This window comes from Danio rerio, chromosome 13, assembly GCF_052040795.2.
Source record: "Danio rerio strain M-AB ecotype USA chromosome 13, GRCz13ab, whole genome shotgun sequence".
NCBI classification, from domain to species: domain Eukaryota; kingdom Metazoa; phylum Chordata; class Actinopteri; order Cypriniformes; family Danionidae; genus Danio; species Danio rerio.
In genome coordinates, this window is record NC_141033.1 from 31,320,700 (window position 1) to 31,344,583 (window position 23,884).

Below are 23,884 nucleotides of genomic sequence, written 5' to 3' on the forward strand. Positions count from 1 at the left end.
GGGAAACATCCACACACACATTCACACACACACTCATACACTACAGACAATTTAGCCTACCCAATGCACCTGTACCGCATGTCTTTGCACTGTGGGGGAAACCGGAGCACCCGGAGGAAACCCACGCGAACACACAGAGAACATGCAAACTCCACACAGAAATGCCAACTGAGCCGAGGCTCGAACCTGCAACCCAGCGACCTTCTTGCTGTGATTCGTCAGCATATATATATAATATATATAAATTTGTTTTGTTCACATCCACCAAAATTTTACATATGTTCACAGAGAAATGGATAAAAATATTCATTTTTAAAATGGGGTTAACTCATTTACGCTGAGCACCGTACTTAGCAAAACTGAGTGAGAGATATGTTTATTTTTTTGCATCTGTCATAAAAATAATGTTACCCTTGGTATTTTACAGTAGTATCACAAGAGAGCTATTTTGTGTCTGCTTATAGTTTTCTCTTTGTATTCTATACAATATATAAAGAAAGGGATAATAAACATCCAGTCATTTGTTATAACAACATTAAGTGGAAGGCTTTTGTGTAAGACTGAAGGGCTTTATTCTGTGAAAACCACCAGCTAGATGTATATTTTCCTAATTATTACACAGCTACTTGACATAAAATGAAACAATTAGACAAAAAAATGATCTGACCTGTAATGATTCACTAGCTTTTTAATAAAAAGTAAAGGTTGCAGAAAGAAAAACTATCCTTAACAAAAGGCTGCCTACATTAACCTTCACACACATATTCACTAGAAATCAAGATGATTCCTAGTACACTGATCAGCTTGTGTTATTAGTTAAAACATTTGCGGGAACACAGTGCTTAGCATAATTGAGTACACCCCGTTTTGAAAATGAATATTTGTATCCATTTCTCTGTGAATATAGGCAATGTATTTTGGTGCATTTTTAACAAACGGATTTATTAAACTGAAATATTTATTAAAATAATATTTAAGTCACCAAACTTGTTTAGAAATTAAAAGATAATACAATTACATTCAAGCAAAATATTGCAAAAAAAAAAAAAAAATACAACTTACAAAATATCTTACATTTTTCTGGCTTTTCTTGATTTTTCCTCTTTTAAATTTGTATTTAATATTTTTCTATAACATATACATTTGGGTGTACTAGTTTTGGACCGTTATCGTAAGTTATTTTTTTAGAAAAGCTCCAGACTTGGCTTCAGTACTGACTAATCTAATGTATTGGCACAAATATAATATTGTACAGCTCCCTATTATTGATATGAATTTAAAAGATAGATTGGTGAGGGGTGTACTTATATATGCTGAGTACTGTAACATATTCTATAATACTTTGATTGCCCAATCAGGATCAGTTTTTTCAGAGAGCCATGTAATACAAATTAATATTCATCAGTAATTTTGCTGTGTAGAGACTTTGTTTCGAGTTTTTGAGGTTATTCAGGGTCTGCCGACAGTAATTTGTTACGTCTAATAAGTTACCTTTTTATTTTCTGATGTCTGAATATTGTAATAATATCACTTCATCTTACAATTTTCATGGTCATTTATTTATTCAAAACATTTATACAATTCAAAACAGACACTGACCAACGACATAAGACAGGAAGATATAGAGACAATTCTAAAAGCATACTGTAGAGGTCAAACCTAGAGAAACAACTAAATAAATATGAAAAATACAGCAATCGACAAAACTGTTAAAATATTAATATTAAAAAACAACCTGAACAGGTACATTTGTGAGAGTGATTTAAAAACAGATAGTGATGGTGCCATTATAATCTCAAGGACCAAACTTTTCCACAACTGCGAACCCACCACAGAGAAAGCTCTGTCCATTCTACAATTTGTAAAACATTTGCCTTTAATTTCACATTACAGTTTAATAAAAAGCCTTTTAAACAAAGCATCTTGAGACATAGAAAAGATGTATATGGATCTAATAAATTTACACATGATTCCAATCTATTAACAAATAATGTCCTGTTGGTTCCTTAGAACGCCTTTTGGTTCAGTTTGGGCTGGTGTATGTTGTTCCTGATCCCCAGCATCATTCTCTCTGTTAAACTGGCCAAGTACTACCGCAGGATGAAGTATTCAGATGTGTATGAGTAAGTCATTGTGTAAGGTATATTCATATTAATATGCGAATGATTAGTGTGAGCTTTTTTTTTATTACTGATCAACTCAACTTTTCTGATTTCTCTCTCTTAAGGAACAATAACTTACCGATGCATCCTTTCCCAAAGGCCAATCTCAAACCTGAGTTTGTGGAAAATGCGAAACAATGATGTGTACTGTACATCATAAAAAAATGACTGACTTACACACACTTATTCTTCAATCCGTCTAATCAACTAGATGGAAGAAGATAGGCAGGGAATATAGAAAAAACTATGCCAAAAATGATTTTAATTTATTTTTTTAACTTATAGTGGCACAAATTGTTCATTTCATTTCTTTTGTCTAATGATTTCAACACTTGGCTGTATCCGAAATCACCCTATACCCTTATTCACTACTCCCTAAATTATTCCACTAATAGTCCACTTAAAGGAGTGAGTAAAAAGGAGCGAGTTTGTTTGCTGTTTTGTTTGTGCTTTGGTAGATAAATTCCTCAGATATATTAGATTTTCAAATTATTGGTTAGGCTTTTTGATAACTATTTAACATTTAGCAAGCTAGATATTAGTTATGAAACAAAGTATTTAGATTTTTGTCATGTAAACAAACTTGAATTTAACAATTAAATGACAATTTTATAAAATCATTTCAACAGGATTCCATTTTAGCCTTCCAGTTTTTAGATTTCCACTTTCAGTTGTGGAAATTGATGCTGACACTGTCCATTCTCACAGTGCATCATGTGTATTCTCTAGCCGTTAACTGTACATTTGTCATACACTTATTATTGCGATCCATTGTAGGATTGATGCACATCCACTATGGTTTAAGACACCATTACAAATGGCTGCTCCTTCAAATGGTGCACTATTTAAGGGTGTCGTGGGCGAGTTTTGGATGCAGCCTAAATATGTATATGAAAAGCACATCTTTACTGTTACAAGTGAGGTTTTTGTATTGTAATTGGAGTCTGAACATTTGAAAGCACTTTATAAGGTCCTTTGATTTATATTTATATTTATGATTTTTCCCAAGACGTAACAGAGATATTCTGTTATGGATATCATTGTTTTATTTATAAATATAACATTTCAGTAATACTCTTCTAATGAGGAGTACTTTGATGAATAACTACAGTAATATCCAGACAGCCAGATGATATTGTTCTGTTTACTATAAGCACACACTCCAATTTTGTAATGTATATTTAAATGTTCCAACTTTTTAATGAGTTAAAATGAGTTAAAATGAGTTTAATGAGTCGTCCAATGACACTTTACTTTAAATTTGACCCTGAAATGGTTTAATTTTTTTTTTGTTGAACAACAAAGATTTTTTTTGAAGTATGTGGTAATAGTAGTCACATACAAATACTATAGATTTTCAATGGTTACCCATTTCCAACATTCTTCAAAATATCTTCTTTTGAGTACAACAGAAAATAAAATATTTGAAGTAATTCATTCATTTAATTAATTAAAACTATGTTCTGTTATAAGCCATTGTCATTAGTTGTTGACTCAACTATTATTTTAAATGTACAATTCTTTTTTAAAAACCACATCATTCTTCGTTTGAATGGGCCTTAATTGAGAAGAGCACTGAATTCTGAAGTCTGTTAAACATTTCTTCCTTTTGTTATGCATTAATCACAGTAACAAGAGTGCTCGCACATCCATGCTGAAGCTGTTTGTTTGGTGTAAATCATTTCTTACCTCAGTATGTTTAGCTGGAGTAGAAACCATTCCCCCACAACACACTATTTCTGTGACTGAGGCCTCAAAGCACTACTGCATACACATTTTAACATTTAATAATACAAGATATAGTAATAATGAACATGGATTATATTGTTGTTATTGACTCAAAAAAGAAGACTATTGCTTCTTGTTCAACTTATTTAAATGAGCTGAAACAACACAACTTTAGATTTTTTTAAGGGGCAACTTAATTGTTTATATTCAATCCACTTAAAGTTGCAAAAACTTTACAATTTGTGTTGGGACAACATGAAGAAATTGCGTGGAACACAGCAACATAAAATCGTTACCTTATTAGTTTTTTTTAAATTTAAGTAGATTGAACTTCAATCAATTGTAAAAAAAAAAAAATCAAGAATTGCGTCATTTCACTTAATTTTAAATAAGTAGTTTGAACAAACAGCAAATGTTGTGAGTGATGCTTAACAGTACAGTTCATAATTATTTTATCTTTTATAGTGCCTTTTAAGAATATTCAGATTGTTGTATTCGCAGTGGTCTTCGTTACAGCACTAAACATTTACAAAAGACTTTGAGATTTATTTGAAAACAAAAGCATTTTCATGGTTATCTGGCCTATCACAAGAACTAGAGCAGTGGAACATGCATTACACACATACACGCACTGGGCACTTTATTAGGTACACCTCCAACTGCCTGACCACACTGGGTGCCAATCCTATCAGCTAGGAACAGCAAACTGAGGCTACAGTTCGCACAGGCTCAAAGTTGAACAATAGAAGATTGAAAAAAACATTGCCTGGTCTGATGAGTGTCGATTTCTGCTGCCACATTCGGGTGGTGTGATCAGAATTTGGTGTTAACAACAAAAGCATGGATTTATCCTGTCTTGTATCAACAGTTGTAGTGGTGGGGTAACGGTGTGGGGGATATTTTCTTGGCACACTTTGGGCTCATTAGTACCAATTGAGCTTTGTGTCAACACCACAGGCTACCTGAGTATTGATGCTGACTATGTCCATCCCTTTAACACCACAGCGTACCCATCTCCTGATGGCTACTTCTAGCAGGATAACGCGCCATGTCATAAAGTGTGAATCATCTTAGACTGGTTTCTTAAACATGACAATGAGTTCACTGTACTTAAATGGCCTCTACAGTCAACAGATTCCAATCTAATAGAGCATCTTTGGGATTTGGTGGAACAGGAGATTCGCATCATGGATTTGCAGCCGAAAAATCTGCGGCAACTGCGTGATGCTATCATGTCAATATGGATCAAATCTCTGAGGAATTTTCCTTGTTGAAAATATACCATGAAGGATCAGGGCAAAAGGGGGTACTAGTTAGGTGTACCTAATAAAGTGGCCGATGAGTGTATGTCTGTGCTTCTTTTAGAATATACTATCATAACAAAGACATCAGGATTACATAAACTAATGGTAGTGTAGTATCTTTTAAAAACGATTGCAATATGTCATATATGAGGTTATCATTTGAAAGCATGCCAGAAAAAGCTCAATATTAGGGCTAGTACTTTGCATGTGGATTAGCAAATGCCAGAGGTGCTTAATAGACATGCACTGCAAGAGGCCAGGACGAAATATTTTACAACTACATCTTACACACACACACACACACACTCATGCTAGGTGAATGTAGGGCATGAGAAAATGATTAAACGCAATGCAAGGTTGTTAAATCATTACATTAAATCTTGCTTCATGACAAAGGTTGCAGGACAGGAAAATAGTTAATGGACGGAGATTTAATTTTGGGTTAACATCTTTAATGATTTACTAAAAACAGACTTAAATATTTGTGTTTTGAGTTCATATTTCTCTTTTTACTGTTAAAGTTTTATTGATTTTATTTGGTCCTATAAATCAATATTAGCATTATTATTTTGGGGTTGGTATATGCTTCATTGTTTCTGTCAAATGCATGTTATATTCAGTTCAGTTCAAGTTTATTTGTATATAGCTTTTTACAACAATTATTCAAATAAGCTTTACAAAAGGTGCATTACAATCAAATTAAAGGGCGTCTATGAAGAAAATTGACTTTTGTGAGCTGTTTGACCAGAACTGTGTGGAGTTATAGTGTGTCCACTGTCAAATTGGAGTGATAGAAACACATTAAATCTCTGTTAAAAATTTAATGATGATTAAATCTGACCCAAATCCCAATGATTTTGAGGCTCACCGCAACGTGAAGTAGGAGTGTTTTCCCCACCCACTTAATTGATTGAAAAGCGCCATGTTTCTATAATAACATGTATACACATGATATCAGAACATTTTTTTGCAAATAAACTGAGATTAAAATATCTGTTCCAATTCTGTTCGTTCATTTTCTTTTCGGCTTAGTCCCTTTATTAATCTGAGGTCGCCACAGTGGAATGAACCGCCATTTCAACTTTGTGATTTTTATAAATTTTATACGTTTAAAAGTTTTTAAAACAGAGCATGTTTAATAAAGTAAGTAAAATTGCCACCACTGCTGCATGGTGTCAGTAAATGCTAATAAGTGTGTGTGTGTGTCTGTGTGTGTACCAAAAATGGCATTTGTGTAAGACTCATCATTTCAGAAGGGCTTGAATAAACTCCACCACAAATACATGAAATAAACTTACTTGGTATTTTTGACTAATCAGCTTTATCCAAGTCTGTCACTGTGTCATTTATCTGATCTAACGCAAGATGAGAAACAGACATGCACGTAGAAAGGTGGGCGGGGAGAAGCAGTTCATTTGGATTTAAAGCCACAGGCTACAAAAACAGCTACACTGTACTTGGACACCAAAATGAGCATATTCCGGAGGCTATAATATAATCTGATGGGTATTTTGAGCTGAAACTTTACAGACACATTCTAAAGACACCAAAGGCTTATCTTATATCTGGTAAAAGGGGTAAAATAGGTGCCACTTAAGTTAAAGTTACAATCAAATCTAAGTTGTCAACAATAACTTCATTTTGACAAAAATGTCATAGAATCTTATAATTCTAATTTGTCAATATTATAATTTGTAATAATTCTAAAGTAGCTTCTGGGCAATCTTTTTTACTTTGTTTTGTTGACTGCTTTGTTTCGTTGTTACCACACTGAAAAAAAATAAAAAATTCAGAAGTGATTCCTTGTATTTACTAAATTTTTTACGTTAAGTAGCTGTAAACAGTTTTTATGGGCTGAATTTAAACAAACAAATTAAACATAATTATATTAAATTTAATTTGTTTGTTTAAATTCAACACAAATAAATTGTTTGCAACAGTTTCGCAAACATCATTTTTTTCAGTGCATGAGTCAAAGTCTTTGATCGTTTAAAACAATAATTAAATAAAAATCACTTTTAGAAAGCACAGGATACTCTGATGAACAGAAAGAAAAAAAAAAGAACATTTATTTGAAACAGGAATGCTTTTTCATACACTGTAAAACGCAAAAGGTAAAAGTAACTCAAACCCTTTGAGGAAACCGATTGCAACAAATCATTTAAATTCAAAAACTAATCCTAATGAGTACTGTGAACTTAACCAATTTGAGTAAACAAAGCATTTTGAGCAAAACCCAATACATGAGGAGAACTCAAACCAACTGAGTACTGTAAAACCCAATAAGGTAAGGCAACTCAAACAGTTTGAGGAAACCGATTGGCACAAACCATTTGAGTTAAAAAAAAACAAAAAAACAATCTATATGAGTACTGTGAACTTACTCTATTTGAGTTGAAGTTATGAAGTATTTAGTCACCTTCAACACTGAGTTCAAAACACTTTTTCAAATGAGTAGAATTAACTTTCAGTACATTTTGAGTTAACTACACTCATTTTATTTGTTAAAGTTGACTGTTGGGTTTTACAGTGTATTAAATATCCGTAACTCCCACTTGCAGTCAATTCAGTTAGCTGAAAAAATCTGTTTGACTGTTGCTTTTGAGTGATGGCTCTATTAAACCAAGATTTAGTAAACACACAATGGGAAAAACAGAAGTGTTTCAGCTTTCTAAATACAATTAGCCACACCGAGTCGACTGAGGGCAACACAAGCCTGTCCAAAGTGACAGAGTTTGAAGCAGCTCACTGTATAATAGAATTTAGCTGAATTTAATTTAAGACAGCACTGTGAATGCGGTTGTTGGTTGCCCAGGAAAAATGCAAAAGGAGGAGCTGAACAAAGACATACTGACTTTATAAAGCCTTGCATAGGAAACACATCAGAAATCCCCGTCTCTGACCACACGACCATAAATAACCAATGACATTTCAGTTCAGAAAGAGACATGAAAATGACCAACAGCGATGTACTGGAGTCATATTTAATAGCTTTCTACAATGTTTAAAGCCCTGTGATAGCAGTAAATACAAGAGCAATCCTGAAAGCATTAAGGTCTGATAGTCCATTTCATCCGCATGCACGTTACATTTAATATTACTGTACATCTCATAATTGACCCATACAATCATTAGCTTACGTCTTCCACTGGATTTTCCTAAAATAATAATTATACCAGCATATGATGATAAACTGTAGTGTCAATAGGGGCTCATAAAATAAATGATGTGTGAAATGTGGATTATGCTTAGTCATTCTTGACCTTCTATTAATATTAGGATGACAGCATTCCTTCACGAAAGACAAATCATAAAAACAAAACAACATGTAAAGGTTAGGAAAGAGAAAATACGGTTTAAAAACACTGAAGACATACAGTATAAGATGACGATGAAATGCAGAAGACCATGTAAACATAAAAACAACATATATTAATTCTATATCAGGAATAATTAAAGCAGCAGATAAACATCTGTACACTGCCATTATTACTTTACAATTTCCATACTTATTAATGAAATATGATCCAATCCTATGAAGATGCATCATTTTGTTCATACCATGCAAGGTAAATAAATTCTTAAAAGGACAGTTGACCCAAAACTCAACTTCTGTCATCATTTACTCACGTTTGTCTATCTTAAAACCTGTATGACATTCATTCTTTTGTTTTTCACAATAATATCTTTTGTATATTAATAAGAGTTCAGATGTAAAAACCTCTCAATGCCATCTAAACTTTTTTTTTTAAATGAGCATTTTTCTCAGGTTCTTCTTTGTAGTTTTAGTAAATTCACTTTTATGTCGATGAATAGGGCACTGTCATTATCCGTAAAGTGAAATAATACATTAACACAACCATAGGAGGTTGAGAAAAATGTTTTTTAAAGAAATGTCAAATGGCATTTAGAGGTTTTTGCATCTGAATGCTTCATATATACACACACACACACACACACACACACACACACACACACACATACACACACACTTTGGAATTGAAACAACATAAGTGTTAGCACATGATGACATAATCTAAACTTTGGAGGTAACTCTCTCTTGAATACCCATTTTAATAAGAGTATATGGATGTGATTTATGAGTGTGAAAGTCAGACCAGGCCTGTTCGAGATGTCACTTGAGATCCAGAGGAAGTCTTCTGCTTGTCTTCCTGGAGCTCAGCATTCAGATCAGTGTTTCTGAACAGTCCCTTTGGCTGGCGAGGAGGAGTGAGCGGAGGAATTGTGGGTGACTGAAGGATATCTGCGTACCTCTGGTTTGGTTTGGACTCCCTTTGGAGAACCTTCTGGAGTAGTGGTTTCAAAAGTCCAATGGTGACCTGACTTCCCTGAGCCTCGAATGGTCCTGAGTTCTTTGTCGAACCTGGGATGTTTTTGAGTACAGTGTTAAGTATGCTCGTCACGGTCATGTCCTCAGGACAAAGAGTCCACAGAAGGTCCAAATAAGGGTCAAGGTCTCTATGTTGGGACACTTCACAGAGAAGTGTGCTGAAGATTTCTTTGTTTAGAAGCGGGCTCTGCCGGCAGAACCTCTCGGCGACTTGTGTCACACGCTCCCACTGGCCTTGCTCAATGAGAATCCGCAGGGCTTGCATTATCGCGTTAGGCCTCTCGCTGCACAAAAGCAGCTCCACCTCCAGGTGTTGGTAGGTCCCTTTACAAGGGAGCACCGTCAGGGCTCGCTTATAGAGCGGCACGCTTTCAGAGCTCTCCTTCACTCCGAAAGTCCATGAGGATGAGGAGGACATGCCAGCCTGCTGTTGTGCCAGTTCCAGAAACCTTGGGAGCCAGCTAGGCTGGAATTTGAAGATGGAGTGGCACAAGAGCTCAAAAACAGGCAGGTTGACTGCAGTGTGTTTCTGCTGACCGTTACAGTGAGCGAAGTTGGCTGTGGGCTGCACAGGACTAAGGATGATTTTCCACAACTCAGCCGGAGCTTTAGATGACAGCGAACCTTCACCGTTGCACCTCAGATGCAGGACTGACTGAATGCCATGCCAGGAGTAAGTGGGAAACTGCTGAAAGATGCCATTCAGGTACTGAAGGTTCTCCTTCTCAAGCTCTCCACTAAGCAGACGGCAGATCTCCTGCTGCACCAGGCTTTCACAATAGTTCTCCAGGTCTTTCTCTGAAGCCTTTACCATTGATGTTTTGATGTCCTCCAGCAAAACCAGACTCCTAAGCTCTGATTCGAGTGAGCTCATGAGCCTTTCTTGACCTGAGGAATGTTTCTCCCCAGGTTTAGTTTTCTGGTTGCTGAGGTAATCCTTGAGGATGGCAGCTAACGATATGGGCGCTTGAAACATCCCACCTTTTTTTAGCTTTTCCACCGTGAGCTGCGTGCTACTTAGACTTCTTTGCTGATAATATTTACATGCCTCCTCGAAGACAGCCTCGACTAAGAGTGCGCTCGAGTCTTCAAAAGGTGTCAGAGCAGGCTTCGGTTTTTGTGTCACCACAAACAGCCCGCTTTCTGACAGCATTTGTGGAGAGTGACTGTCATGCGAGTTTACAAAGAGAAGACCCTCCGTTTTTAGGCTTATCCGTTCTAATTCCAGGCCACATTTAGTGTCAATTAAAAAAAGGGTCCTGCCTATTGTTAGTGCCAGGGTGTCATTGTAAATATTAAGGCTGGTTTGAGTTCCACTAGCACTTAGGCAGTTATCAGGAAGTTTGTATATGTTGCAAAGACTGCCATCTTTCTTCATAACACATACCCAGCCAGTACTGAGAAGGAGGAGGAGGTCTCCACATCCAGTCGGAGAGAATCCTCGGATATCAGGAGGATTTATGGTGGATATAAGGCCAATGCAGTCTGAAACAAGTCTCTTGAAGTCTGATTCTTTGCTTGAGCTTTTCATAAGCGTGCAGCTACTGGCACTGTGCACATTAAAGGTGTCGTGTTCAGGTGACCATGCAAGAAAAACCTTGGAAACACCCATCAAAGATTTCACCTGCGTGTCTGGGAGCAGATAAACCAAATCTCCGGAACTGACGGTCATATACTGAGGATTATTATGCAATGCAATTTTCACATTTCCCAAACTGACACCCCCTTCGTTATTAACTTCTACAGTCTTCTTGCAGATGCAGAACCTGAAGTTGCTGCACACAGCACTGGAGTTCTCTGATGGCGGTCGCTCCTCACACCATATGATGAAATTCTGACACATGCTCACAGACACTACTTTAGCACGAGGGCTGTTACACAGATCCACAGTCTGGAGCAAACGCCAGCCTGATCCACATTCCAGGAATTTCCAGAATTCCACTTTTCCATTCTCAAAAATGACCCCCAGCACTGAGGCTCCATCTTCTGGTTTGCTGCTTTGAGGGACATAAAGGACATCCACAATAGGCACATTTCGAGTTAGCACTAAATCAATGTGCTTCTGGCATTGCAGGAGATGGGCTCGCTGATATTTGTCGTATGTCATAAGACCACTTTTGGGCTGGCGCACAATGACATGAATGTGACGTCCATCTGGACTCAGACGCACATCGGACAGGCAGTTTTGAGAAGATATGTTGGAGTATGCTTGTTTTAAAAACTCCTTCAGATCCTTTCCTTTGGTGAAATCGCCGAAATCGGTCACTTGTTCCAACGCGAGTCGCGTCATGTTTGCAGAAGCGTCGGTTTGAATAGGAAGAACCCAACCGCTCGTGTAATCACTTTCAGTTTAGACCAGCGATCATCCGCAGTCTCCCCGAAACATGTCCAGTGCTCGTTTCACGCGTTAACTCCATAATAAGACGGTGTCATAACTTTATAGTCCACAAATCGTGCGAAAAACCCGTATATTTCTCTTCTGCTGTCTGTTTCTCTCCCACTCCTCCTGACATCACGAGTTTGTTAATTTCCGGAATCCACTGGATGTGTTTCAACACCCAGTCAGCTGCCTATACATACAAGCGCACTGCTCTGCAATGATCACGACAATGAGAGCCTGAAATCGTGCCTAGGTAGGTGACTTACTACGTTTTGAAACAGACCCTGTGTATTGTTTTTATTTTTTTCTCTTTTAAGGGAGGAGTTTAAGTCACACAGCTCTACAAATGGATCAGGCATATCTGTATTATATTATATTATATTATATTATATTATATTATATTATATTATATTATATTATATTATATTATATTATATTATATAAAATATATTAATTATCTAGTACTATATATAATTATATTTTGTTAAATGATATTATATTAATTATATTTTATTATAATATATTATATTATGTTATATTATATTATAATAATTACATTATATTAATTATCTTGTACTATATTTAATTATGTTATATGAAATTATATTATATTAATTATATTATGTTAAATATATTATATTAATTATATTAAATTATATTTTATGAATTATATTATATTATATTATATTATATTATATTAATTACATTATATTAAATAAATATTACATATAAAAAGGACACTAGGACATTATGCTATCTGAATTACCTGAATATATATTCAACTATCTGAAAAATACAAACTTAAAGAAATTTCACTCTGTTAAAAAATATATTCTAAAAAGGTATTATTAAAATTGTCAAACTTGTTAATAAAAAGGAAATATTACAATTATATCTCTTAAATGTAAACGTAACATACAGAGGAAACAACATCTTAATAATCACAAAAATATAACATTAATTAAAAGCAATTACAAAATAGAGAAAAAAAATCATATCGACAATGGTTTAACAATGGTGTTTAAAAAAAAGTTGTTGTAATGTATCAAACATTTTGTGCTTTTCTTGTTTTTAGTAGCCTACGTTTTTGAGATGAAACAGGATTCGCAAGAAAAAACAAAACAAATCAATAAAAAATTGCATTCAAAATAAATATTACTCCAAAAAAGCAACACTCCGAGATGCTTAGTCATGACGTCAGTTTGTAGTCTCAGGATTCGCCATGCATTATTTTCGAGATCTATTTGATGATTTTGGTATATCTCCGGTGTATGCGGTAATTGATGTCTTTGGTTAACAATACATGAAACGACTTTTAGGTTTTGTTCAACGGCATAGATTATATAGTGTGCTCTCTTAAGGCAAATTGCTTACGTGATGCTTAATAAGGACTACAACTACCACAAGGCTGTGAGTTGACTTGACTCACAGTAAAATGTGTAGGTTGTGAATAAAGCTTATATAGTATTAAATATAGTAGTCAAAGTATAAGAACAGCACAGCGAAATATTAAAATAGAATTGTATAGAATAAAAAATAGAACACGACAGCTACGAGCTTCGTCACTGAATGCGTCGGAAATGACGTAAAGTACACTTCCTCCTGCTCCCGCGAAAATTTCACCGTTGATGTAAATGCCGAACCTTAATGTTTTTAAAGTTTGTAAGTGTTTACAGTACACTCTCCTTTTCTAGTTTTGTACATTAGTGTTTATTGATTCTTGTCTTGGTTTTAATTTACGATGTCTGCTCGTATATTTCGGTCGACTGTATTAACGTTAATCATGATAATTATTGGGAAGTACGTTTAAAAGTAATGTGTAATTCTTATAAACGTATGCGTTAATTCTTATAAACATATGCTTTAATTATTTGTAAACACTGAAATGTGTTCGTTTAGCAGTGAAATACTGTTAAATCATCATGTGATTAGCAGAAAATGTACCACAGTAGTTCAATTGATGTTATATTTTACAAAATAATGCTGCACAATACGCGTATTATATCATATCATATTTTATTATATCATATTATGTGTTATTATATTATGTTGAATACCAGCGTGAACCTTCATTTTATCTGATAGACAAAAGCCAATTTAGAAATAAAAAGGTAAAATGTCCGTTTTATTCATGTTCTGACACAAGTGTCTTTGTGAACAGAAAACCAACCAGAATCACTGAAGATGTCTGATTCAAGGAGAAGGTCCCGGGGGAATCAAGAGGAACCAGGAGGGTCAACCAATGGAGTGGGTGGACAGAACCGGCCTGAGAGATCGGGCGATGTGGGTGATGAAGATGATATTGGTGGCGGACCCTCTGGTATTAGTCAGGAAGACGATGATCCTTCACGCAGAAGAGAGATCAGGAGCAAATACAGGGACCTGATCAATGAAGTTCAGCGTGAGTGTTGATACTCTTCAAGTGGGTTTCAGTTATGCAGTTGTGATGTTTAATGTACAAGTAGATTTTTGAGATTGCTTCTTTTACTTGTTTGTTGACAGAAAATCGCGAGGACATGTTGAATCCTGCTAACAATAAACTCACTGATGTTTTGGAAGAGGCCAACAAACTTTTTGCCAATGGTATCAATTCTACAGCATGTTCACTGCATTAGCTTGATGAATATTTTGGTAGAACTCTGTGTGTAAACATTTCAGTCATTCAGTCTTCATGATATTTTCCTGCTGTGTCTGCTTTTAGTGAGACAAGCTCGTGAAGCAGCTCTAGACGCTCAACTCTTGGTACTAGCCACTGATCTAGGGAAGGAGAAGGCCAGCCAGCTACATGCTGAAGGCTCTTCATTTGACCCATCTGCATTTGCAGAACATTTGGTAAGCTATGGCATGACTTGACATGTTTGGAAAACATGTAAACCAAACACAACTAGGACATCATGCACATGTGAAAAGATCAGATTGCTTGAAGGGTATGTAACAAGCTCACTTTGCTCATAAGTCTTACATTTTTTAAACACTTTTAAAACAAAGTTACAGCTATCAGATTCTCTCCAGGAGAGACTGAGCCATAGGCAGATTTACTGAGTCATCATTAGTGTTTGGGCGTGGACTACATTCTCCCGTAGGACTGTAAATAAAATGGGGGTAATCATAAAACTTTCTAATTGTAACCCTTTGAGGTAGTCTGATCAGTCTAGGTTGGCCGCAAAGTTGTATACGATCACACCAGTGTGGTCAGAGCATTTAAAATTGTTAACTGTGGAAGACAGAAATAATAATAATTTTACATATACTCTTACAATGAGTCATTCACAACAGATACACAATGTTTTGGTAACTAAAACAAAAATGGCCTTTTTAAAAATTCTCAGATTTTTTTTACATATACATTTAAATAGACTTTTTTTCACCCTTTAAAAAATGTGTGCTGTTGAAGGATATTAACCTATCAGCTTTTTAAGTGTGACGTCACGGCTTCCGGGTCCAAGCGCTCTATTCAACTGTATGGGGAGACTCATGAAATGGTAATTTTATGTAATACTAATTTAATGTAATACTTTCAAAAATCATGATCGCAATAAACATGTCCATGCCTAATATCCGATAGCCAGAAAGTGATTCCTTTTTTTTTATAAGTTGTTAAAATTTTGGTATTTGTTTTGCAGCAAGCCCAGAGATTGTTGTGTACACTATGACTTTATATAAAATTAACTTTAATGTGTGATGTGAATAAAAAGTGATCATAAACGAATAGTTTCTCAACTCAAATGAGTGGCGGCTTGGACCCGGAAACAGTATTACATATGCCACCCACACGTCACCACATAACAAGCGGATATAATTAGCTTAAGCATATCAGAATTATGTAATTACTGTTGTGCTTGTGGGCCCAAGTCATGTTTCATTTCATAGAGCACAACAATTCTTTGATTTCTGCTTTACTCAGTGCCATGTTGTTTGTTTGTTTCTATGGAAAATATGGGGGAACTACATGAGCCCAGAGGAGAGTGTTGCATTTGTTAGAGTGAAAAACGAGTGCTTTATTCAAACAAATCAATGTAAACTACTATAATCGATAAAAGTGATTTATCGCCCAGCCCCACTAAAACTCTTACCTTGTTTTTTCTCCATGTTAAACAACCATTTGCTTTCCTGTTGTTTAGGAGAAGTTGATAAATTGACATGTTGTAAATCTTGCAACTCTAATCTTTTCTCCAGTGAATGAGGCTGTGGTGTGTCATGCAAAATCATACGTTTCACAATAGAAATATAAAAAATACGTGTTCTAAATAACTCTTGAAGGGCTCTTTTTTTGGGAGAAGAGACCATAATTAAATATCTACATAATAGAGAGGGGTCAAGATGCAGACCTGGTGCAGTGCAATCTGAGCTGCATCATGCACACACATTAAATGGGTTCGTTAGGCCCTGCACACTGGATTATTTTGGATGCTAAGTAGGTTCTGTCATTAAATATATAAGAAAAAAAACTTTGTTAGATTATAATTGTTTGGCCTTAAGAATGTCAGACTTAACACACAGCAAATCAGGTCTTTATGTACCTTTTTCATTTTTTTTGTAATGGACCAGAAAAAATGAGAGAACCAGATTGTAAATGCACACTTTCTGTAAGAGGACAGGATAGATCTTATATTTGTCTGCTAAGATAAAACCAAATGCAGATTCACTTTGATGTGATTTGTTTTCTGGGTTGATTTTGTTTTTTGTATTGTTCCGTCTAGTTGTCCTTTATGGATCTGAATCGTTTGGAGGATGAAAGTGGTACGGATGGAAACTTGGGGGGTTATTTACCAGGAGGAGCCTGGCTTAAGCTTGCAAAGAGAGCTGAGAACTGCTTCAGAACAGCCCCGGCTTTCCACTACATGTGAGTAATATTGTAGTAAATTAAGTCAAATTAAAGACTGTTTCAAGTATTCAGACCCCCTTAAATTGCAGCCATTTGCAGGCATAATGCTAAAAGCATTTAAGTTCATTTTCCCTCACTGATGTACGGACAGCACCCCATATTGATATAAAAACAAAGAATTGTTGACATTTTTGCAGATTTATTAAAAAAGAAAAACTAAAATATCACATGGTCCCAAGTATTCAGGCCCTTTGCTAAGTATTTATTAGAAGCTCCCTTTTGATTTAACCCAGCCATTAGGGGTGTAACGATATAAAAACTGAACCAAAATATCGCGATACACCAACCACGATAGTATCGCGAAACTCTTGTGGCGTACCGTGGTACTCTCACGCCCCCTGCTGCCCATTGTTGAGGTTGACGTCACTTATCTCTAACTAATTAAACCAATTTAACCAATTTTTCTTTATTATCACATTTGATGAAATTGTATTAATAATCGTGAGCTTTTGTTCTGAATATTATATTCTAAAGTTAGTATTGTCCAAGTGCATGTCATGTCATGTGACTTGAGTGAGCGATCACACTTGGTTACTACTGTACGCAGGATGGCTGCTTCACATAGTAATGAGATTGCAGATCCCCCAGACACAATTATGTCACCTGTGTGGGAAAATTTTGGTTTTCCAGTGGAGTACTGGAATGGAATTTGTGTCGTAGACAAAGCGCACACCTATCTGCCTTAACTGTTTCACAAAACTTACTTATAAGGAAGCGCATTTAAAAAGTGTGGTAATTTCACAATGTGAGGGTGTAAGCAAAAGACTGGCAGCAGAGCCAACAAAAGTGATTTAATGTACAAAAGTGAAACCAGAATAATGCCCAAATATATACAAAATCAGAGAAATATTTACACTTATAAAAATAATATAATAAAGTAGCAAATTCAAAGTATCAAACAAACATGAGTTAAACTCGAGTTAGGGACGATAGTGAAGCCAAACAAAAGACATAAATGTAAAAAAACAATTTTAACTCACGAATAACCTCTAATCTCGCTAAAACTGATGAAAAGAAAAAAAGGTCTTCAGCGCAGTGCGCCGCATTCTTCCTTATTCTGAACTGTAGAATAAAATAAATACAAAGATGACCTTCACCTCTTACCTCATGTCTTAACAATACATTTTCTACGTGTTTGAAAAATGGAAATCGTATGACATCTTCCCTATCCACCTTATTCTGAGAAAAGAGTGAACTTGAGGAGGTATAGCTCAATATTGACAGGAGGGAGCCGAGCCAAAAAATAACATAAAAATCAATTGAAATAAAAATGTACAAACCTCACAAAATTTCTCAAAGTGGGCAAAAGTAATGCAAAATAATTTTGCCCAACCGAAAGTTAAGCAAAAACAATCATGTGAGAAAAATACCGCTCTTCCTGACATGCTTTTTATATTCCCGCGCTACGTCTCTAAATGATGATAGATCGGTCTCCTGACCAATCAGCTGTCATGAAGGCGGACCTACAGAAATGACAGGCATCAGCTGTCGTGAAGGCGGACCTACATAAATGACCAGCATGGAGGGAATGGGAGAAAGAGAGATCAGGAGGCAAAAATACAGCCGGCTACAACCCTAACATTAGTTTCAGTCACAACTGCAATGTATTTTGCTGGTAAATATGTCATGTAAAAACACTTTACAAACACATTATATGTATATTTTTAAATTAATTTAAACAGAAACCTATCTATCTAACTGAAACCTTAGATAATCAAAAATGACCATCATGTCTGTGTCTGCACAGAGATCAAGCCTCTCACCTGAGAATGTGGATATTATGGTGTTTTTGAAGAAGATCTTTCACTAGTCTACACTGCAGTTATTTATTTAATTTTAGTTTACTTAGTTAAGATGGCTGCACTAAAGAAAATAGTTTTTTCTGACTAGTCTATATTGGAGGTATTTATAATTTTAGTTGTTTACTCGGGTATCCTGACTGTACTAAAATGTGATTGCAAAGTTAATAAAGAAAAAAGTTTAGTTTTTCTTGTTATTAAGTGAATCTATTGTTCCTTAGCATTGATGTTAACATGACATCAACCCTAACCCCACAGCAAACAGGAACTGAACGGTGGCTCCAAAACCGTGAACCGAACCGAACCGTGACTTTGGTGTATCGTTACACCCCTACCAGCCATGAGTGTTTTTGGAAAAGATTGAACAAGTTTTTCAGACCTGCGTTTGGGGATCCTCCTCTGGGCAATACTTTCTGTACCCACTGTATAATTGAAAAGTCATAAACTTTGACATCATTTTGACTTCACATTGCTGTTTTTTCCTCCACAGATGTCATTATGTAGTTTTAAAACTCATTTTTAATATTTCTTTTTGGTCAGTAATATCACAATTATTTTTATCTTCACAGTCTCAGATCAAATAAATTGTAATTTTTTTTTTACATTTTGGTGCAAATAAAAATATTTAAATATAGTTTACAGTGATTTTTATGAAGTTATCTCTTCGTACTTAAACTATAAATCAGTTACCTCTTATAGTCTCTTATTATTATTATTCAACACGTTTTGTTATTTGATATTCAAGGTTGGGCTCATTTTTGGCAGAGCCTCCTCCTCCACGGCAGAGAGTTGAAAGGCAAAGAAGAGTGCCCAGCAGAGAGGAGAAACGGATTATGCCCACCCAGGTCTGCTTATTATAATGCAAACACTTGACTGTCTCCCCAAAATACCTGTTTTTAAGAAATTAAAAAAATACCTTATCATCACAGCTGAAGAAAATGGAAGAATCTCACCAGGAGGCAACTGAGAAAGAGGTGGAAAGGATTCTTGGATGTCTGCAAAGATACTTTAGAGATGACTGTAAGCATGTTAAGCTGCTAACTATCAGCTTCCCACTATCAGAGTCTTTCCAAAATTGTACAATTTTTTATCAAAAGTAAACCCTAAAAAACAGTTTTAGATTTTTTTTAATCTTGTATTATTATTATTATTATTATTATTATTATTATCATTATTATTATTAATAATATTAATAATAATAATAATAATGTATTTTATCTTTTTATATTATTTTATGATGTTGATAACCTTTTATTGTTAAAATATTTGTATAATTATAGAAAAGTAATATTTGTTAAATGTTGTGAACTTGATCTGTTCTTTTTGCCATGACATAGCCAGAAAAGCTGATAAGGCATTAAACTCAAAAACTCTCTCTCTCTGGAACAGCCGAGGAACCCATTTCATATTACGAGTTTGTCATCGACCCTAACTCCTTCTCACGAACGGTGGAGAACATCTTCCACATGTCTTTTCTAATTAGAGTGAGTTTAAACGCTACATTGGCCTTGAACATTCAACACAAGTCACACAATAACGAATTAAATCACTTTTTATTTATTACTTTTAGGATGGTCTGGCGAGGATGTACTTGGAGAATGGGCTTCCTTATATAGGTTAGATCGCATCCTTAAGTCACTGTTGTATTTTTTTTGTTTGTTTGTCTAAATGTACTTGCAGGCTGTAATATTTGTGCTTGTATTGTAGCTCCAGTAGAGGAAGGTGAGATACAGCCTGGTGGCGCTGCCATTCGACATCAGTGTGTCATCTCGATCAGCCAGGAAAGCTGGAGGGTGAGCGCTTTAACTGTTTTTAGCATTTCTTTTGGCATCACTTTTATTTTAGTGTGCTTGTTACACGTTTCATGTACTTACTTTTGTAATAAAAATAATTAATTCATAATTATATGCAACTGACCCCAATCCTAACCCTAACCATATTAAGTTAATGCAGTAAAGTAGCATTTCTCTATACTTTGAGGAGACCTATTGTGCAAAAATCACTTTTATAAGGAGTTTGAACAAAGTTGTGTGGTGACTGTGCATGAGTATATCCAGCCTCGTATGATAAAAATTAATGAATAATATTTTTATAATCACAACTGAAAAAGTGCAGAAACACTTTAAACTACATCTATTAGTGACGACCTCTACCTCATTAGCATAAATAGACCTGAGCAAGAAGCAGCCATCTGGCATAAGTTTTCACACCATACCTGTGGATGATAATGTCAGTGACTAAGAGGCATTATAAATGTAGAGTTTTAGGACGCACAAATGAACACCGTAGTCTCCATAGACGACTTTCTTCAGAGTCAATTTTTTTAGCATTTTCAGTTTTAAACAAAAATAATATTAGTTCTGTTTTATTACGCCCAAAGTCTTGGGGAAACAACATGGGCATAATAAACGAAGAAAAACAAATGTGTTGGGGTGGTGGATTTCTCAAACAAAACAAAAACTTAATGCAAAAAGACTCCCTTCGGTCGACAACCAAACTCAGACACTCAGTTGAGAGTATATATGAATAGATTTATTATAGAAAAATGTGGTTAATATAAATGAGCATCTCTTTAGGGTGACCACAGGCCAAAATAACAAACAAAAGAATCTATAAAGTAAATGCACTAAATTACCTATAACTATTTAAAGAAAAATACAAGAAGCTTACCTTACTCCCTAAACATAAACATAGTCAAAAGTAATCAAATAAATAGGCAGGCCACCCCTACACGCTCAAACTCTCAAAATATTTTAACGTATGAACATTAGTACAATAATGGTTGTTGGTCGTCGGCCAGAGGGGTGAGGGAAATCCAGGAGCTCCACTCCAAGCACCGAACACAGCAGAAATGAGCTCCCCGAACCCTGCCGGAAGCTCCTTTTTATACATGCCTCCCTGACCAGCAGCCAATACGAACTCAAGATCACGCCGGTATGGGAGCCTATGAGACAACAGAAAAACAACAAGAAGGCGGGACAAAGAAAAAGACAGAGTACAATTCGCAATAATAAATAAATAAATAAATAAATAAATAAATAAACTTCAGTTGTAACATGTTTTAAATCTGTTATGCTGATGAGTAAGTGTTTGTAGCTTCACCCTCTTCTGAAAAGAGGGCTGGGAGCACAATCTGAACAGCCAATAAAAAAAGAGTGCAATTTAATTCAAAGCCTAAAAGTGGCAGTTTCAAAGAGTTCTAAAGAGATATATATATATTATTTATTAGCTGAAGTATTTAGTATTAGTATTTAGAGCTGAAACTTTACACACTGTAGAGACATTAGAGATTTATTTTACTTTTAGTAAATATAGACATAGTAGGTCCCCTTTTAATGCATTCGCTGTAATAAAGACATCCTAAAATAAATTGTGACCCTTATTTGCAGTAATGATTCACCAAATGATTGTTGTCATATATCAAACTAAATTGGTTAATCTGTTAATAGGCTTTTCTTAATAAGCAACATAAAGTTGCATATAAACATTGCAGACTGAAATATGATACAATTCTTTGCATGATACTTTTAAATATATATTTATATAAAATTGTTCATAGATTTATCAGGGATGTGATTCTTCCGTATAAATACGAATTTTGTATTTTCCTGAGCTCAGTGGGTTGACTACTGTAATTTGCTGTGTACATAATATGGTATTGTGTAGTCCTATAATGTGCGCGTATGTCAAAGTCGCTGACAATATGCAAGTTTATGAAATCGCTTTAAATGCTTTTTCCGCTTTCAAATTTGCATGTAATAAAGAAATAAAGCCAGGATGCACATTTGCTATTATCCTCTGCAAGTCATTTGTTATTATGTCTTCATTTATTCAGTGCAGCCGAGCTCCTGAAATAAGTTACTTGAAAGTTTCTTAAATTTGGATGTTAGAGTTGTATACAAATAGGGCTGGGGGATTTGGCCTAAAATCAACATTTCGATTAATAAACAATTTTTTTATTTATTATTATTATTATTGTTATTATTATTATTATTATTATTATTATAATAGTTCACTGACAGGTTTTTGTACTATAAATATGCTCACATATTACAAGTGAGAGATTTCTGAATGAACACTATCTCAAGGCTTCTCTGGTGCAGCTTCCAGTAACCGTTACTGTTACAGTGTAGTGCAAAATAAGGCTCAAGAATGGGTCCATTGTCCAACTTGACCAGAGATCAGATATTGCTGCAAAGTGCTGAACATTTTTCAGTTCAGCAGCTTCATTTTTATAACATGTCTTGTACATGAGTGGGCTGACGTGACTACACGCAGGAGGGGAAAGTAATTCAAAATTTGACCTTAAAAATTAGATTGATTATAGGTTCTGAATGTCTATTTCGATTGCTTTATTGATTAATCACCCAGCCCTGTATACAATTATATAATTTGGTTAATTAAACTATTAAAAACAGAGACTAAGCCGAAGGAAAGTGGGTAAAGTCAACATGCTAACAATTTGTTTTATGCAGTGCCCACTTGTTTAACAGATTGTTAATGCATTATAATACGAGCTAAAAATGAGGCCTGAAAGATTTTTTATTTTGAAATTGATATTGTGATTGAGAGAAACACTAAATTTGTGTCAAAGATTTTGTCTCTAAAAATTTATATATGAAGGATTATCTTATGTATGAAGTATTTCCAGGTTTTCCAACATTTCTGTGCATGATTAAATAATTATTTAACATGCAGTTCTTTGCTTGAAATAACAAATCTCTGATCTGTGTGTTGCAGGAAATCATTGATGCCTTTGACATAAAGCAAGCTCTCATCCCACCTCCATGAGCTTGGTCGCAGGAGGTCAAAAATGCCAATGACATCTGTTTGTAAAATAAAAATTGTGAAATTTTTTATATTTTTAATGTTTTGGATAGAAATTTTAAGAGTTACATATTTGGATTTTGTATTAACTGTAATAGTTGTGTTTAATACAACAAATGTAAAGCGAAATTAAATTTTATTGTGTTGAATGCAATAAATTTAAAGTAAAACTGAAGGAATATTTTCATCTGATGGAAACATACAAAGTTTCCAACTCTGCTATCTATCATTGTCTTTTTTCTTTCTTTGAATTTGAAATGTTAAGAATGGCATGTCTGTTTTGCACAAAGACCATTACCAGATAGAATGTTTGCATGGGATCATTATTTCATAAAGCGAGTCTGCTTTGTAAACCATTATGCAAAGATGTATTTCTTTATTTGCAAGTCAAAACTCCATTCGCACAGCTCGTGCACGACAAAGTATCAGTTTAAATTTACAGGACATT

General features: G+C 35.0%; 3 protein-coding genes across 11 annotated transcripts in view; 2 read left to right on the forward strand and 1 right to left on the reverse strand.

Moving 5' to 3' along the window:
* Nucleotides 1-6,186, forward strand: part of prom2 (prominin 2) — a 31,155-nt gene extending 24,969 nt beyond the window's left edge. For 3 of the 7 annotated variants that reach the window (XM_087277972.1, XM_087277971.1, XM_087277975.1), the window contains 2 exons: nucleotides 2,011-2,135; nucleotides 2,228-6,186. In XM_087277972.1, the coding sequence (XP_087134098.1) occupies nucleotides 2,011-2,127 (117 nt within the window). In that variant the 3' untranslated portion in view covers nucleotides 2,128-2,135; nucleotides 2,228-6,186. 7 annotated transcript variants of the gene reach the window in all.
* Nucleotides 6,187-8,164: 1,978 nt separating this feature from the next.
* Nucleotides 8,165-12,070, reverse strand: hps6 (HPS6 biogenesis of lysosomal organelles complex 2 subunit 3). Its single transcript, XM_087279476.1, has one exon. The coding sequence runs from the start codon at nucleotides 11,833-11,835 to the stop codon at nucleotides 9,307-9,309; it is 2,529 nt and encodes an 842-aa protein (XP_087135602.1). The 5' UTR covers nucleotides 11,836-12,070; the 3' UTR covers nucleotides 8,165-9,306.
* On the forward strand, nucleotides 11,680-23,611 carry nsmce4a (NSE4A component of SMC5/6 complex). Of its 3 annotated transcripts, none has more exons than XM_087277927.1 (11): nucleotides 11,680-12,178; nucleotides 14,087-14,326; nucleotides 14,428-14,508; nucleotides 14,627-14,757; nucleotides 16,626-16,768; nucleotides 19,355-19,454; nucleotides 19,539-19,629; nucleotides 19,999-20,093; nucleotides 20,180-20,225; nucleotides 20,317-20,402; nucleotides 23,350-23,611. In XM_087277927.1, the coding sequence occupies exons 2-11, from the start codon at nucleotides 14,110-14,112 to the stop codon at nucleotides 23,398-23,400; spliced, it is 1,041 nt and encodes a 346-aa protein (XP_087134053.1). In that variant the 5' UTR covers nucleotides 11,680-12,178; nucleotides 14,087-14,109; the 3' UTR covers nucleotides 23,401-23,611.
* The last annotated feature ends 273 nt before the right edge of the window (nucleotides 23,612-23,884 follow it).